This window comes from Prionailurus viverrinus, chromosome B1 (assembly GCF_022837055.1).
Source record: "Prionailurus viverrinus isolate Anna chromosome B1, UM_Priviv_1.0, whole genome shotgun sequence".
Taxonomy (NCBI): Eukaryota; Metazoa; Chordata; class Mammalia; order Carnivora; family Felidae; genus Prionailurus; species Prionailurus viverrinus.
Window position 1 is genome coordinate 16,222,581 of NC_062564.1, and position 15,989 is coordinate 16,238,569.

Below are 15,989 nucleotides of genomic sequence, written 5' to 3' on the forward strand. Positions count from 1 at the left end.
TGTGGCAGGCAGACTCTGTGCTCCCTGACTTGTCGATGCCAGCTGGTTTCATTAAGCACATTCAGATGGCCCCAGTGCCTTCATGAAGGCCAGCGTTTGGAAATGGGGGCAGAGTCTGGAGAGTTTGGAAATTGGCACAAAGAACACAGACTGTGTGGTCAGATGGATCTGGCTTTTAATCCTGATCGTCAGTTGTATCCTATGTAGAACAGGAATGAATAGTCATTGCCAACTCTTAGAGCTGTTGGTACACACGCCATGCTTCTAGCACAGTGTCTGGCAGAATGTAGGCCTTCATCCACAAAGGGAAGTTTTATTATTTATTAATATGCAGTATTATTATTAATATGGTTACATTGTGAAAGGCGGTAAGAAAGCTACAAGCCCAGTTACTCTTTCTTTCCGTTGTATTCTTTTGTCAGCTTTGATAACTTGTCCACACGTGGAGATGTTGTAAACAAAGCACATCCTAACAAAAAAACCGTCTGTGAGCCGGGTGTGCCCGCCTAGAGCACTGGGCTGCTTCGTGTTGCACAAATCCACCCGATTGGCCTGGCCTCAGGGCTGCCCGGCTTCCAGGCCTTCGTGGGCCTACGGGTGCGCTTTAGACTTTTTTCATCAAATGTCCTGCTCCTCCTCATTCCTTGGAGCCGGATTAGAACAGGCGGGTTTTCAAGGTCTTAAATCTCAAGAGGAACGAGAACAGGAAGAAGATACTTGGTTTGTTCTAATTATAAATCTAAACTCCCCCCCCCCAAGATATAAATATGACTGAGATGCTAACATTTAATGTTTTCTTCCACAGTGTTTCCCTTCTTTAAAAAAAGTCCAGTTGCCTTCTCTTAGCAAGCTGCCTTTCAAATCTATAGATCACAAGTTTATGGAAAAGTCAAAGAATCAATTAAATAAGTTTTTACAGGTAAGCAACTGAAATGTTTTGGATCCAAGAGGAAAAATTAGTTATTTTGGGGTTAAACTGTCATTATTCTAAGATCTTGCTCATTAGCTTCCTGTGCTCGCTGGTCATGCCAGATCCTCAAAATATCTTTGGTTGGCTTATTTGTTTGTCATGAAAGTATACTACACACACAAAATATAAAAAATATAAAATACGTACAGTACAGAAATCACGTGTACAACTGTGTCCTCCTTCACACCCTGAGCACACCGTGCAGGCACTAGCACCCAGTCCGGGAGATAGGATACTGCCAGTGCCTCCGGCTTTCTTCCTGTCATTGCCCCCGACCCCGACCGGGGGCTGTGATGATCCTGACTTCCGACAGCCCAGATACACTTGTTTTTGCACTTTGTATAAATGGAATCATGCAGTATGGACTCCTATGTGTCTGACCTCTTTCACTCGACACTGTGTTCGGGGGACTCTGGCCCGCAGTGCTGTTCTGGCTGCGGATCGTTCGTTTTCACTATTGCGTAGATTTCCCACTGTGCGAACGTATTGTACTCTATTCATTCTGTTTTTGACAAGCATCTGCATGGTTTCCGGTTGAGGCCATTTATGAAGAGGGCTTCTAGAAACATCTAGTACTTGTCTTTTGGTGAATATATGTCGTGTAATACCTACGGGTCTGAGTTTCTTAGTTTTATGAAGTCGTTGTAGCAGTTTTTACACTGTCACCCCAGAATGTAAGGGTTCTGATTGCTCCCCATCGCCCTTGCCACTGACTCTCTGCCGTGTTCTTTAAAGAAAAAAAATGCTTATTTATTTATTTTGAAAAACGCGCACATGTGCGCGCATGCAAGTGGGGGAGGGTCGTAGAGAATCCCAAGCAGGCTCCACCCTCAGCGCGTAGCCCGATCTCATGACTGACTGCGAGATCACGGCCATGAGATCACAACCTGAGCCAATGTGGACACTCAATTGACTGAGCCATTCAGGGGCCCTGCTTTGTTCTTTTTAATCATCCTGGTGGGTGTGTGGTAGTATCTTGTTGTGGTTGTAATTTGCATTTCCCTGACAGCTAATGATATGAACCACCAGTCTGTATGTCTTTGGCCATTTGGATAGTTTCTTTCGTGAAGGGTCTGGCCAAGTCGAGTCTGCTTTTCTGTCCTGTGTCCTGTCTTTTCCCTACCACTTTGTGGGAGTTCTGCATGTGATCTGGACATAAATCTTATCAAACCATTTATGTTGCAGATACCTTCTCCCTTTCTGTGGATGGCCTTTTCGCTCTCTTAATGACTTATTTTAATGAACTGAAGTTCTTAATTTTAATTTAGTCCAAAATACCAATTTTTTCTCTTGTGGTTTTGCCTTTCTGCTTGTTAGGAAATCTTTGCCTACTCTGAGGTCCTGAAGACCTTCTCCTAAGTTCCTCTGAATGCTTTATTATTTATCTTCAGTCTGTTTTTAGAGAATAAGGCCAAAGATACACGATCCTTAGTAGCAACCACTATATATTTTTCCTTTGCTGGGCCCTCTACATATGCAGAGTATAGTTAAGTTACTCAAACCATGGACCCCCAAAGCTCTTTTTGGAGGCATTGAACTTTGCCTTGTGAAACACTTTTTGCCTATATATGGTAGCTAGAAGTCCTGAGATTTTAAATAGTGGATGTTGCCAAATTCTTAGTAAAGGCTATATTCAAATATAGTCGTTGAATCAGAAGTATGGGTCGTTGTTAAAATAAGTTAACGTCAGGGGCGCCTGGGTGACTCAGTTGGTTAAGCATCTGACTTTGGCTCAGGTCATGATCTCACAGTTTGTGAGTTCTAGCCCTGCGTCGGGCTCTGTGCTGACAGCTCAGAGCCTGGAGCCTGCTTCAGATTCTGTCTCCTTCTCTCTCTGCCCCTCCCCCACTCGTGCTCTTTCTCTCAAAAATAAATAAATGTTGAAAAAAAATTTATAAAAAAATAAGTTAATGTCAGAGTTGCTTTGACTTTTTTCCCCTTATATTCATATCTTCTTCTTTCCTCTGTCTCTGTCTCTCTCTAAATATGTTCGTATGTGTGTATTCTAAAGTTTTCCAAGATACAAATTATGTTATTTCCCAAGGGAAATGTTTGTTTCCTAAAATTATTTTTTATAATATTATATAATATGTGTGTATAGTATATAATATATAAACCTCCCTTGGGAAATAAAACAATTTGCACCGTAGAAAAATGTTCTGAGTTTAATTATGGCAGAACTGGGTTAGAGAATCATCAAAATGCTCTTACAAGAGAATTTGAAACTGAAATCCTACCATTTTGTTGCTGATTCAGAATGTCTAGGAAATCATTAAACCCACTCCAACATAGTAACCGATTGAATCATTCAGATGAGTTAAAGATCTTGTTCGTGAAACAAGACACAACACTCTGTGCCTGCACTTTCTGGGTGCAGGGAGGGTGGATACGTACCCTTATTGGATTGTGGGTGATGGAAATGGGTTAGTGAGTTCTGCTGTCGTGCCAGGAGAGAAACCACACTCTTCGACCCTGCCGCCACTGGTAGGTCATGTGGGCACAGCCCAGAGCAAGAATAAACCTGCAGCTAAGCCAGATGAAACTAGTTCCAAGTGGCCTTTTGTCTTGTAATCAAGAGGTTTTCAAACCAGGAAGTACAGATTTGGATTGTTTTCCCATTTCCTCAAAGACTATTTGAAAGCACTAACTATTGAATGTATTTCGGAAGGTTACACTGCAGACTATAATTTCAAATATTATCCCACCAACTGCAATCAGGAAAAGATGTAAAATGCTTAGTCTTTTATTGGGTTCACAGGACCTTCCACAAAAAGGGATTCCAGTGAGCACGTGTGTACTTGAATGTTTATTTATGAGAAATGGTTCCCTATTGAAGCAAACTAACCATACAGATATTTATTAATCTAGATAGTCATTCTCGGCCACGCATGTGTCTTTCTTCATTCCTGTGGACATATAGGAATAGACTGCTTACACCAGCCTTCTGCCTCCAGCGGTGCTCTGTCCTGCTTCTTGGTGTGCGTGTGCACAGCACTGTTCTTGGAGTGCCTTACACCTTTCTCCATCACCCCTTAACTGGATAGTCACCTTAGATCTTCACTAGAATAGGACAACGTGCTCTAGGTGTTTGTGGGAAGGAGTTGGGAATGGGATGCCATCCCCAAAGAGCTTAAACACTATAAAACCCCAGGGGGTGCCTGGCTGGCTCAGTTGGTAGAGCAAGCGACTCTTTTTTTTTTTTTTTTAAATCACACCTTGGTTTTATTTTTTTTTTCAACTTTTTTTTTTTTTTTTAATTTATTTTTGGGACAGAGAGAAACAGAGCATGAACGGGGGAGGGGCAGAAAGAGAGGGAGACACAGCATCGGAAACAGGCTCCAGGCTCCGAGCCATCAGCCCAGAGCCTGACGCGGGGCTCGAACTCACGGACCGCGAGATCGTGACCTGGCTGAAGTCGGACGCTTAACCGACTGCGCCACCCAGGCGCCCCGAGCAAGTGACTCTTGATCTTGATCTTGATCTCAGGGTCGTGAGCTTGAGCCCCATGTTGGGGTAGAGGCTACTTAAAAAAAAGGTTAAAAAACAATTATACCTTGCCCCACAGACATCTTTGAGAATTTCTGACTTTTCCTATGTATTTAATTTGATTATTTTCCTTCATAATCGAATATAATTTAGGCCCAAGTCTTATTACCCTTAATGATTTCTTTATATTGATTGTATTAAGTTCAAGACTTAGTCATTTCTTACTATCTTATAAAACAGTGCTGGAGAGTATAGATCAGCTAAATGAAATCAAGTTAGGGGGAGAGTATCTCACTCCTTCTAATCTATCCTTACATACAAGTGAACATCTGATGCTCTGTAAAAGGAATAAAGGCCTATCTGTTGGGCTCCGGGGCCAGGGAAGGCGGTAGTGACACCCACTCCTCATCCGCATTAACCTCCTTCCCTCCATCTGAGTCAGAACGTTCCTATTTCCAGTCCAGTCTTCATGCAGGACACAGGAAGCTAATAACCACTGGAATGTTGGTCGCACCCTTGGACCCCCTGTCCCCTGTGTGGCAGTATGGGGTGTTCTCAGAAGTACTTGTTCTAGAGAAGGTCATAGAGTTTATCAGATTTCAACCTTTGCCTGAACAAATGTCATGTGACTGTCAGGGACCAAGTCCACTGAGACTAGAACCTAACCTCTTGGGGCGCCTGAGTGGCTCAGTCGGTTAAGCGTCCGACTTCAGCTCAGGTCATGATCTCACGGTTCGTGAGTTCAAGCCCCGCGTTGGGCTCTGGGCTGACAGCTCAGAGCCTGGAGCCTGCTTCGGATTCTGTGTCTCCCTCTGTCTGCCCCTCCGCTGCTTGCACTCTCTCACATTGTCTCAAAAATAAATAAACATTAAAAAAAAAAAATTAGAACCTAACCTCTTCTGCCACCCCAGGCTGTCATAGCAGAAGCACAGTGCTCCCAGTGTCCCTCTACCCCAGAGAGATTGGATCATAAATGGGGCACTATTTCCCTTTGGTCTCTTTTTTTTTTAAGTTTTTTTCAATGTTTATTTATTTTTGAGAGAGAGTGACCCAGAGCATGAGCAAGGGAGGGGCAGAAAGAGAGAGACACAGAATCCAAAGCAGGCTCCAGACCCCAGGCTGTCAGCAGAGAGCCCGACACGGGGCCCGAACCCACCAGCTCCGAGATCATGACCTGAGCCGAAGTCGGACACCCAACTGACTGAGCCACCCAGGCACCCCACGATTGGTCTCTTTAATCCTAAATCCTGTATTGTGTTTTTTCGAGTATTTATTTGTTTTTTATTTAAGGTTTATTTTTAAGAGAGAGGGAGAGAGAGATCACAAGTTGGGGAAGGGCAGAGAGAGAGGGAGACAGAATCCCAAGCAGGCTTCGTGCTGTCAGCGCGTAGAGGGTCCTTGCGCAGTGGGTGGTGTATAAGGTGTTCCAACACAGGCGAGTGAAGGTGACGTTCAGAGGCGGTGGCCACAGGTCTGTCAGCTGTGTGCAAAGCAGGAGTTCTTTGTTGTGGTGCAAACCGAGTGCGTTCTGTTGTCCACGCCGCATCCCCCACGAGCAGGATGATTAGGGTGCTCCAGTTTCCCAGGAGAGGGTCGAGATCACTGCAATTAATCTCAGATGTTCTGTTTCAGCAGGAGAGGGAAGCGGTTTGGGGTTCAGAATTGGGGAGGTAAATCCCCAGCGCAGTCCTCTGTGCTTCGCTCGCCTGTATCTGTGCTGGTTTCCAGCAGTTTAGGTGTAGTCCTCCCTGGGAGTAACCCACCCTCTTTCCTCTGCAGAATCTTCTTTCAGATGAAAGACTGTGTCAGAGTGAAGCACTTTATGCCTTTTTGAGCCCTTCTCCTGACTACCTCAAGGTTATTGATGTGCAGGGGAAAAAATCCACTTTTTCATTATCCTCATTTTTGGAAAGACTTCCTCGCGACTTCTTCTCACATCAAGAGGTAAGCTGTTGAAAGGTGCCATTTTTTAAAAAAATGTTTATTTTGAGAGAGAGACAGAGACAGAGAAAGTGGGGGAGGGGCAGGGAGAGAGGGAGAGACAGAGAATCCCAAGCAGCCTCCACGCTCACTGTGGAGCCGGACCCAAGGCTCTATCTCAGGACCGTGAGATCATGACCTGAGCCGAAATCGGGAGTTGGATGTTCAACTGTCTGAGCCACACGTGCACCCCAGTTGTGCCATTCTTGCAGACTTAGGCACATCTTTTTGAAGGCTGTTTTAAGTACCAGATATTTGTTGAAAGCATGCTACTGGTGGGGCATTGGGGAGCAGGTACATCCATTTTCAGTTATTATGGCTGTCATACTTTGGGGACACCTGCTTGTGCTCCCCTATAAGCCACTTGCAAGAGTTATGGTACAGCAAAGAGTAATAACAAGATCGGTAGGCGAAATGTGGATGCGAAGTTGTTTGGGAGCCCCTGTAAAAGTGGTGGACCAGCCATCCCTGGAGATGTGGGTCATCATTATGGGGAGGCCGGTATGAGAGGGACAGTCAGTAGGTCATGGGACTAGAGAGGAGGGCGTCTGGAGGGAGCTAATTGATGGAATATTAGGCAAAAAACAGAAGGCGCCGGAGGCAAGGTCATGCCAAGCTGAGGTGGTCAGAACTTATTTTCAGGGAATGGAAGGTCATGGAATATTCTGAAGGAAGATGAGTCTAGGAGTGACATTCATGGGTAAAGAAGTGAATAGAGAGAGGCTGCAGACATTTGCGATCTTGTATTCTAAATTTTTTTTTTTTTAATGTTTATTTATTCTTGAGACAGAGACAGAGACAGAGACAGAGCGTGAACAGGGGAGGGGCAGAGAGAGAGGGAGACACAGAATCCGAAACAGGCTCCAGGCTCTGGGCTGTCAGCACAAAGCCTGACGCGGGGCTCAAACCCACGAGCTGTGAGATCATGACCTGAACTGAAGTCGGACTCCCAACCGACTGAGCCACCCAGGCACCCCAACGATCTTGTATTCTAGAGCTCAGGCTTCCCTGCAGAGCCAGCTCCTAGCTATGTTTAGGACACTGAAGCCCCATCTTTGGCTCTTCAGCAAATTGCTCAAGACCATTGCTGAAATTTGGTGTCTCCTTATGGAGACATTCATTACCTCCTTGGCGTTCATCGCCAAATGCTACTGCCTCTTCGCCAGGATTGGTTTAATGAGTTCGGACAGAAGGCGTGGATGATGGACAGGAGCATGCTACTTTACTGCATTCTGAGCTGAGAGAAATCTGGACACCCCACAGAGCATATCCACACCGGTGCTCGGGTCTCTGTGGAAACCTGCTCACCCCCCAAGCATCTCTCCCACCTCTGCCCCTCGGAGCCATATATGTCATGTCTGCCCGTAGTCGGTTAGCTTTCCTCCATGACCTCCCGTTTATTCCTGAACCTCTTGGAGTTTACCTTATGGCTCAGTCACTGTGAGATTATCTCTAAGAGTGAGTGTCCACGGCCCGATCCAGCGGCTTCCTCTTTGTTTTCACCTTCTTCCCCCTCTTCTGCAGTATTTGATGTTGCTGTGAAGTTTTGGAAACTCCTCCTGCCTCTGACTTCTCAGTCCTTTCCCCCGCCCCGCCTGTCCCCCACAGTGCTGTTACTAGCCCTCTGTGTGGTTCACAGCTTCAGCTGTTGCCTCTGCAGACATCAGAATGATGCTCGGCTCTCCTTCCACTGCCCATGTTTGTGCTTCTGTGACAGCACTTCGCCCTCTGTGTAGAAACAGCTGCATGTATGTTTGTCATTCTCCCCAGATCGCTGTGGGCCGCCGAAAGTCTGGATCCACATCACCCCTATTTGCAGTATCCTGGTACCTGGCAAATAATGAGTTTTGAACTGAAACTTGCTGATACACAGATCAGAAAATGAGACTGACTGAAGTACAGAATCAGAGCTTGAGTCAGAGCTTTAAAATGATGACATTACTGGGGAGCCTGGGTGGCTCAGTCGGTTAAGCGTCTGACTGTGGCTCAGGTCATGATCTTGCAGTTTGTGAATTCGAGCCCACGTCGGGCTCTGTGCTGACAGCTCGGAGCCTGGAGCCTGCTTCCGATTCTGTGTCTCCCTCTCTCTCTGCCCCTCTCCTGCTTACCCTCTGTCTCTGTCTCTGTCTCTCTCTGTCTCAAAAAATAAAATAAACATCAAAAAAAAAAAAAGACATTTAAAAAAAACAGGGAATTTAAAAAAACATTTTAACAGCGAATTTAAAATCATGACTTTTAAGTTAAAAAGGTTTACTTTTGAAACTCAAAATGGTTAGAAAACTATTTTGTTATCTACTAATTCACTCCTTACTAATACAGTGATAGAGGTTTTTTCAAAATTATTTTAAACCTTGAATAAGCCTTTAACATCAAGCTTTTCCCTGGGGTTAGATACACATTTTGCCCCGCGTTGAGAATGCATAGATTTCTGTATGTAGGAAAGTCAAATGAGTGTTTAAGGTTGAAATGTGAGCCCATAGGTTGGAATTTACATGTGAAAGAAAAGAACAACTCTAACAACTTTCTTGGATAAGTGACTTCCTCTGACCTTTCTGTACCCCCAGGAGGAGACAGAGGAGGACAGTGACCTGTCAGATTATGGTGATGATGTGGATGGGAGGAAAGATGCCTTGGCTGAGCCATGTTTCATGTTGATTGGGGAGATCTTTGAACTTCGAGGAAGTAAGCCTCTTTGTGATTTAAGTGGTCACACACACACACACACACACCCACACACTCATAATACCCCTTTATTCCCGAATCACATTTGTATCTATATCCATTCACTCATCAGCAAACACATTTACGAGCCAACCAGATACTGTGGGAGAACTCGAGGCCACGACCTCTGTACTTGGGGAACTTTGGGTCCTGAGTTACCCTCTACCCTGTTCCTCTGAATACAGATAGAATGCTTTGAATTTCTTTTTTACGTGGTTTAGCATAGCCTCATTGCTTTATAATTGTGCATAGTCAGGGAAGGAGCCCTGTTGATAAAGGTAAGGTTTTGGTGCTGTGAGGTTGTACTCTGGTCAAGGACACAGGAAATGCCTCAGGCCTGCCTTTCAGCTACCTCTGTCCCTGTTGAGAAGTGGTTATCAGTGGAAGGGTGGGGGAATTTTGTCCCTCAGGGGACATTTGGTGATATCTGGAAACACTTTTGGTTGTTACAACCTGGGGGATGGTGCTCCTGGCATCTTGTGGAGAGAAGCCAGGGATGCCACCAAACCCCCTCCAGGGCCTGGGGCACCGCCCGCAACAAAGAGCTGTCCTGTCCAAAAGAGCGCCAAGGTTGGGAAATGTCACCCTAGCGGTACCTGAGGGAGATGTACTTGGCAGAAACAAGGGCAAAAACAGAATCAAAGTATTCGTGTTAAGACCCACACAGGTGCTTCTCCCCCAGAGTATTACTTGGATAAAAGGTCAAACTGTACTGGGTGGCTGAGTCTTGAGTCCTGAATAGGTCCCTCTGCCCACGCTCACCTTCCACAGCCCCCCAACACTCTGAACCCTGAGATCAGTGTGCTCCGTGTACCGAGAGCCTCAGGACTAGCTAGAGATAGGACAGGTGCCTGAAGTCACAGCTGACCACCTACAAGAGGAAACCCATGTGAGGAGTAAGCGTTGGTAAGGCCTTGTAATGCCACCAGCCAGTAATATGTTGTCCCGTGACTGTCTTGTGCTGTCTACCCAGATTAGCAGCTTTTCCCTTGGGGTGAAGAGTATGGGCTGGGGGTTGGTCCTGTATAGGAAATGGAGCTGGGCTTCCCTTCTTATTTGTATATCCCTTAATATATCACTTAAAGGATTATTAGCAGATGAAAAAACTTCAAGTACTATTGCAAGTTTGAACATGTTTTATGTGTCTTAGTCCTCACCATCTACTGTGATGCCTCATCCATAGTCAGTGATCAATAAAATGCCTGGAAGGATGCACTGATGGATGAACAGACAAGAAAATTTTAAGTGCCAGAATTAATTATTTTAGTCATTAATAAGCCAGAGCTAAAACAATCAGCAAATGCTTTGGGAGCATATGTTTTAGAGATCACTCTGTAAGGAGAAAGAAAAGTATATCAGATGTAGCTTCTTTCTTCGGTGAACTTACACCGCAGGGGTTCCAAAAATGTAATTCGCATTAAGCCATAGACCCAGTTCTAAACTACAGGCAGAGATTTATACGTCAGGATGTTCATTTTAGCATAATTTCAAAAATGGAAATTTGGAACTAGGCTAAACTTTAGAAATGGCGGATGGTTAAATGAAGAAGTAATCTGTGATAGAATATCATCCAAATGCCAAAGATCCTTTCAGATGAAAAAGCTATGTATCCCTGTTCTATGTTTTAGAGGCTCTAAGATATATACTGATGTTTAACTAGGTACAGCATAGGCAGGAAAAACTAGTTCTCCACCCAAAATCTGACTCTTCGTCAGTGAAATCTGGCTCATAAATCGTGAGTCTTCCCCATTTCCCACGGAGTTGATAAGAATAAGGAAGCACCATTGTAGCCTTTGGTCAGTGTGCTCTTTGTGAAACAAAGGGATCCAGAGACATGATGGATGGGAGTAGTAGGGCCCAAAGTCTTGTCTTTGCAGCTTGGATTTCCTCTACCACATGCCTGCTTAGAAGCATATTTGGTTTTGCTAGTGACATTTCAGAGGGGAATAAATAGAACATCATTTATAATGAGATGTGATATATTTGCCATCAGCAAAATGCCAGTGTTGCTGCAGCTGCTTATGTGTCTGAACAGATGAGTCCTTGGAAGGAAGAATAGGGCTGATTCCTGTGCAGTATGGGGAATGGGGACGGGGAGAGGATTGGAAGAAGGGAGTAAAGGCATATCAGTGCTGGGAGAGAATTTGTACCAAAGACATTTTTGGTTTCTGCTCTAGTTCAGTGTACAAAAGGGGATCAGTAATACAGCCTTTTAAAAAACGTAGAACTGTCGCTTGGCCGTCATGCATTCTTAGAGCTGCCTGTGTCCTCAGACCCTCTGCGTATTGATAGAGAAAAATCTGTTATAAGATGGCTGACGACAGTACTGAGAAGGAAATTCCAGCCCCTGCCCTAAGACTCCCCTTCCAGGTTCTTCTTCCCGCCCTGCTTGCCACATGTACCAAATTACTACTAATGAGGAATGCGGAAGTAACAGACTATAAATTGTCCCCTCTGTTGACGCTCTGGGCTCAGACCTCCGGAGAATGATCTCCTCTGAGCCCACCGGTGTAAAATAAACCTCCTGCCTTCCACGATCTCCGAGTGCCGCTTGGTTCTTTTGGGGTGATCCAGATCAGTTTCCATGACAGTATGAGCTGCGTCTCTACTGCCCTGGAAAGCCAGAGTGAGGTTATCAGCACCAGCAGATGTGCTGCTCCCAGCCTAAAATGAGCGAGTCTGCGTGCTATCAGAGTGCTCTGAATTCCATAAAAAATTTAAGGCACTTTGAGGCATAGTTCTGATTCTAAGACTTGACTCTTACTTGACAGGTTAACAACACTACTTTAGCTGGGTACTTGGATCCATTTATAAAGTTAGAAATGACTTTGGAATGTTTTAAAAGTCTAGGGCCAAGTCTGTGTTGATGGTTGATTTTGTTTGGGTGGTTTGCCTCGTACAGAGGTGTTTGTGGATTTAGTCCCTTTTAGGTTTTCCTACTGGGGCAGGAGCCCTGGACTCTAAGAGCCAAGCCTGAATTTCTCATTTGCTTATGTGTGAGTAACTAAACATTTCAGTGAATGGATGTGAATTTATATAGATGGAAAATTTGGTTTAGATTCCAATTTGCAGACCTAAAACATCCTCCCCACATTTCTTTGCCTTCTTCTGGTTTATATTCATATTCTGTACCTTTAAAAATGTGTCTTCATGTTGGTAATTAAAGTTTAGGTCTGTCGAAACTTTCACAGCACTCGCGTAAGATGTCAACAAGATTTGTAAAGCAAAACACATGTCCTTGAACAGATGAGGAAACTGAGGCTCAGAGAAGGTGATTTGTGCCCAGCTGCTCTGGGAAGTGGCACAGGAGTGCGCCAAAGTCACAGCTCACTCAGGGTCCCAGCTCTTGACAGTTCACCTTTCTCCCAAGGGCATAAAATACATAAAGTATGGAGTGATCTACAAACGGCTCTCCAAAAGGGAAGTTAGGCCCATCAGCTCATTCATATTTCAAAATATTTGTCAACATTTGACCACAGATATTTCTCATTCAGAGCATTGTGTTAGAAAATTGGGTTCAACAAGCCAGACAGAAACCTAAAATAGGCTTTGCAGTGTCTGCTGGTGGAAAACAGATGGGTAAGTGGCCTGGGGACATGGTGAAGTAGAGTATTGTTTCCATTCGCTGGCTCAGCTGTTGTTTAGGCATTGAAAAGCTATAAAAACTCTTAGGTTTCATCTCATCGGTTACTATGTGGAAAATGAAGGCTTAGAAGAAGTTTTTTTTGACAGCAGTTTGCTAACCTGGACCCAAATTCTGCAGATATCCTAGTCATTACTTGGTGTCAGAACTCAGATTGAGTCAAATGGTAAGATTTATGCTTTGTGCAGCTCCGAAAATGTCATAATTGTGACATACTGTGATAAATTCTTTTCTCCCCATTTCTATTTTAGTGTTTAAATGGGTGAGAAGAACATTAATTGCTCTCGTTCAGGTCACTTTTGGAAGAACCATCAACAAGTGAGTTTCATGAAATGAATGTTTGAATTAATGCCTTACTCTTTGCCTTAAAAATAAAATTACCTTGTGATATAGTAGCCGGGGATCTCTCTAGCTGAAGGTATTATATTTTCTCATTTTGTTTCCATTAGGATTCTAAGATTGGATAGGGAAAGAATTTCTCCCACAGGATGAATGGTGAACTAGATGATAAAAGCTTGAGCTAGCTTCAGCATTCTGGCTGACAGGGTCAGGAAATTCTGTTCTATAGGGGCACCTGGCTGCTCAGTGGGTGGAGCGTGTGACTCTTGATCTCAGGGTTGTGAGTTCAAGCCCCATGTTGGGTGTAGAGATTAGTTAAAAAAAAAAAATTAAATTAAAAAAACAAAAAAACCCTAAAACCCTAAAAGTTCTGTTCTGTAAAGTTCTCTTTTGATCATGATGACCAGTTTGAGTATCTTGGGTATAGTGTTTTTATGTTGCATGATGGGAATCAGTTTAAGGCTTAGACTCTAAGCCAAAATGAAAGTGCAATGAACATCATCTGGCAGGTATTTATTTGGAGGGAAATGCAAACCATATGTGTTTTTTTTTCCCCCCGAATTGGGGTAACATTAAAGTGGTAATTGCTTTTATTAGTTCATATCTTAATACCGATCCATTGAGATATGTGGACATATACCACCATTGTAAGCCATGTGTATATTCTAAGCAATGGTACATTATCCATACACATGAGAGTTTAACTCTATATCCAGTACTCTTATGACTTCCTGTACAATAAAAATGTGAATTACTTGCTAAAAGATCAGGGGGGAAAGTCAGTTTTTTTGTACAGCAAAATATTTTAAGATGAAATTACCAGATTTTCCCTAGTGAAAGATGAGCTGTTAAAACCATCGTAGTGACTTTGTACACATGGTTATCAGGTAAATCTTATATGTTTTTAAGGGAAACAGTAAAGAGCAAGTTATCTTTTTATTCATTCCCAAATAGAATATATTTTCCTTGTGGTCAGAAGCAAAATTTACTTGTCAGATTTTTTAACAAATGGTATTAGTGGCATATTTAGTTGACTTAGTATCATAGGCTTTTGTTTTCGTCAGAAAGATGGCCTGTTGAACTTACCATTTCAATCTAAGGCAAACCTCTTAACTGTTACATAGATGGGCTTTGGATAAAGAAAATTCCAAAATGGCCCTGTATTTCCCAGTACTCCAGACGTGCTAATTTATTTTCCTTTTCAGTTTCAGCAAATCATGCACACTTTTCTTCCTCCGATTTATGATATTGGCTCTTAATTATAAATGAGCAGTGGCGGTCTGTGTGTGGTGAATCTATTGGCAGTTATTTTTATGGGGCTTGGAGGAGAGGCGTCATGTAGAGAGTTTTCAGGCCGTTCATTTCAGTGGGCTTTTTATCAGGCAGAGAAATGATGGAGCACCTGGCCCTTTGCTATTTTTGCCTTTAGCAGAGAGAACGCATCACAAAATGAAGCAGCAGCACAGTATGTGCCTCGGGCCTTGTCCCAGCTATAATTTCACACACCAGGATTGATTCAAAAGCTTTCTTTGGTTTTGGCTAATTGAGAGTCAGACTTAAATTGATAGAAAATACGTAGGTGATGGCCTTTGGTAAGAGTCACTTACCTAATTTTGAGTTGCAAAGTGAAATTTTCTTCATGTAGTGCCAGTGAGTAACTCAAAACAAGACTGGGTAGGGGGGCGGCGGAAGGTGTCTGTGTTTTTACGTAGATTTTTCTTAGGCAGGCAGGCAGGTTGGCAGGTTCTCTCTTAAAGCAGAAGTCCCATTAAATTAATACAATTCTTTTATTTGGTCTAGATATGAATTGCCCAGTTCTAGGCAGCATAGGGAAGTATCTTAGGAGACATGCAGTTATAAACAGAATTAACCCAGTTTTAACTCATAGCAGAGTTTAGACCACAGTGGTAGCTGATAACTGTGCAAAGTACGAGGCCTGAAACATCTATTTCAGATACTGTTTCTGAAAGCCTTACATTGCCCCTCTAAAAATCAGGTTGGGAAATCAGATTCTTTAAAGGCTTTTTGATTTATTGTAATTCATGAATTGAGTTTGAAATTTCAGGTCTTTCTGGCATCGTCAAGATTCTTTCCCCCTTTTCACCCTCCAACCTCTCTTGGGGTCTTTGAACTGTGTTACTTGTCTCTCGACAGTAGAAATCCTGTCACAGGTTAGAATTTTTCTAACGACTAATGAAACAGGGTTGCGTGGAAGACCGGGAGAACCGGCTAAAAGCCATTTATTTTGTTAACTGTGCAAGTCAAATGTCTGCCCAACCTTCATTCCCAGGGAAATGTGAAATACACTAGATAGCAGTTTATCTTTCTGGAGTCCTTCACTTTAGGGTGAAAGGTGGTATCTTTTTTTCTCCTCGCCTTGTGAGCACGCGAAATGCTTACGCTGGGTCAGAGCACTTGGCCCAGCAGGATCTGCCAGGGCGACACAAGAGACAGCGAAAATAGCTAGGTTCCTCCCCAAGACTCCAGGAGCTCAGGAAAGTTTTCCACACCACTTTGAACAGTCTTCAAATGAATGCATGTTTTCAGTTTATACCACTTCCTGGAGAAATTGGTGTGTGAAGCACTGTGCACAGAGTAGTTGCCAGCTTCAAACAAATCAGTTTCCTCTTAGTTCTTGTCCTTACAGATTGCAGGTACCGTGTGGCAAACATTTGGATAGCTCAGCACTGATGGACATGTGAGCTTGAGAGATGAATGGTTACCCAGCACCACCAAAATGAAAAATATCTTTCAGAGCCAGAGTTTAAAAATTCAATTCCTAGTTTATTCATCAAACGTGTAGATCAGGCTGTATCTTAACCTACCCACTGATAAATGCCTTGCGAGAAT

General features: G+C 43.6%; 1 protein-coding gene across 2 annotated transcripts in view; it reads left to right on the top strand.

Annotated features, from left to right (window-relative positions):
• The window catches only part of SNX25 (sorting nexin 25), a 131,767-nt gene that overhangs the window by 113,805 nt on the left and 1,973 nt on the right, over nt 1–15,989 (top strand). For both annotated transcript variants that reach the window (XM_047855152.1, XM_047855154.1), the window contains exons 13-16: nt 806–919; nt 6,236–6,400; nt 9,001–9,118; nt 13,052–13,118. In XM_047855152.1, coding sequence (XP_047711108.1) covers nt 806–919; nt 6,236–6,400; nt 9,001–9,118; nt 13,052–13,118 — 464 coding nt within the window. The remainder of the gene's footprint in view (nt 1–805; nt 920–6,235; nt 6,401–9,000; nt 9,119–13,051; nt 13,119–15,989) is intronic.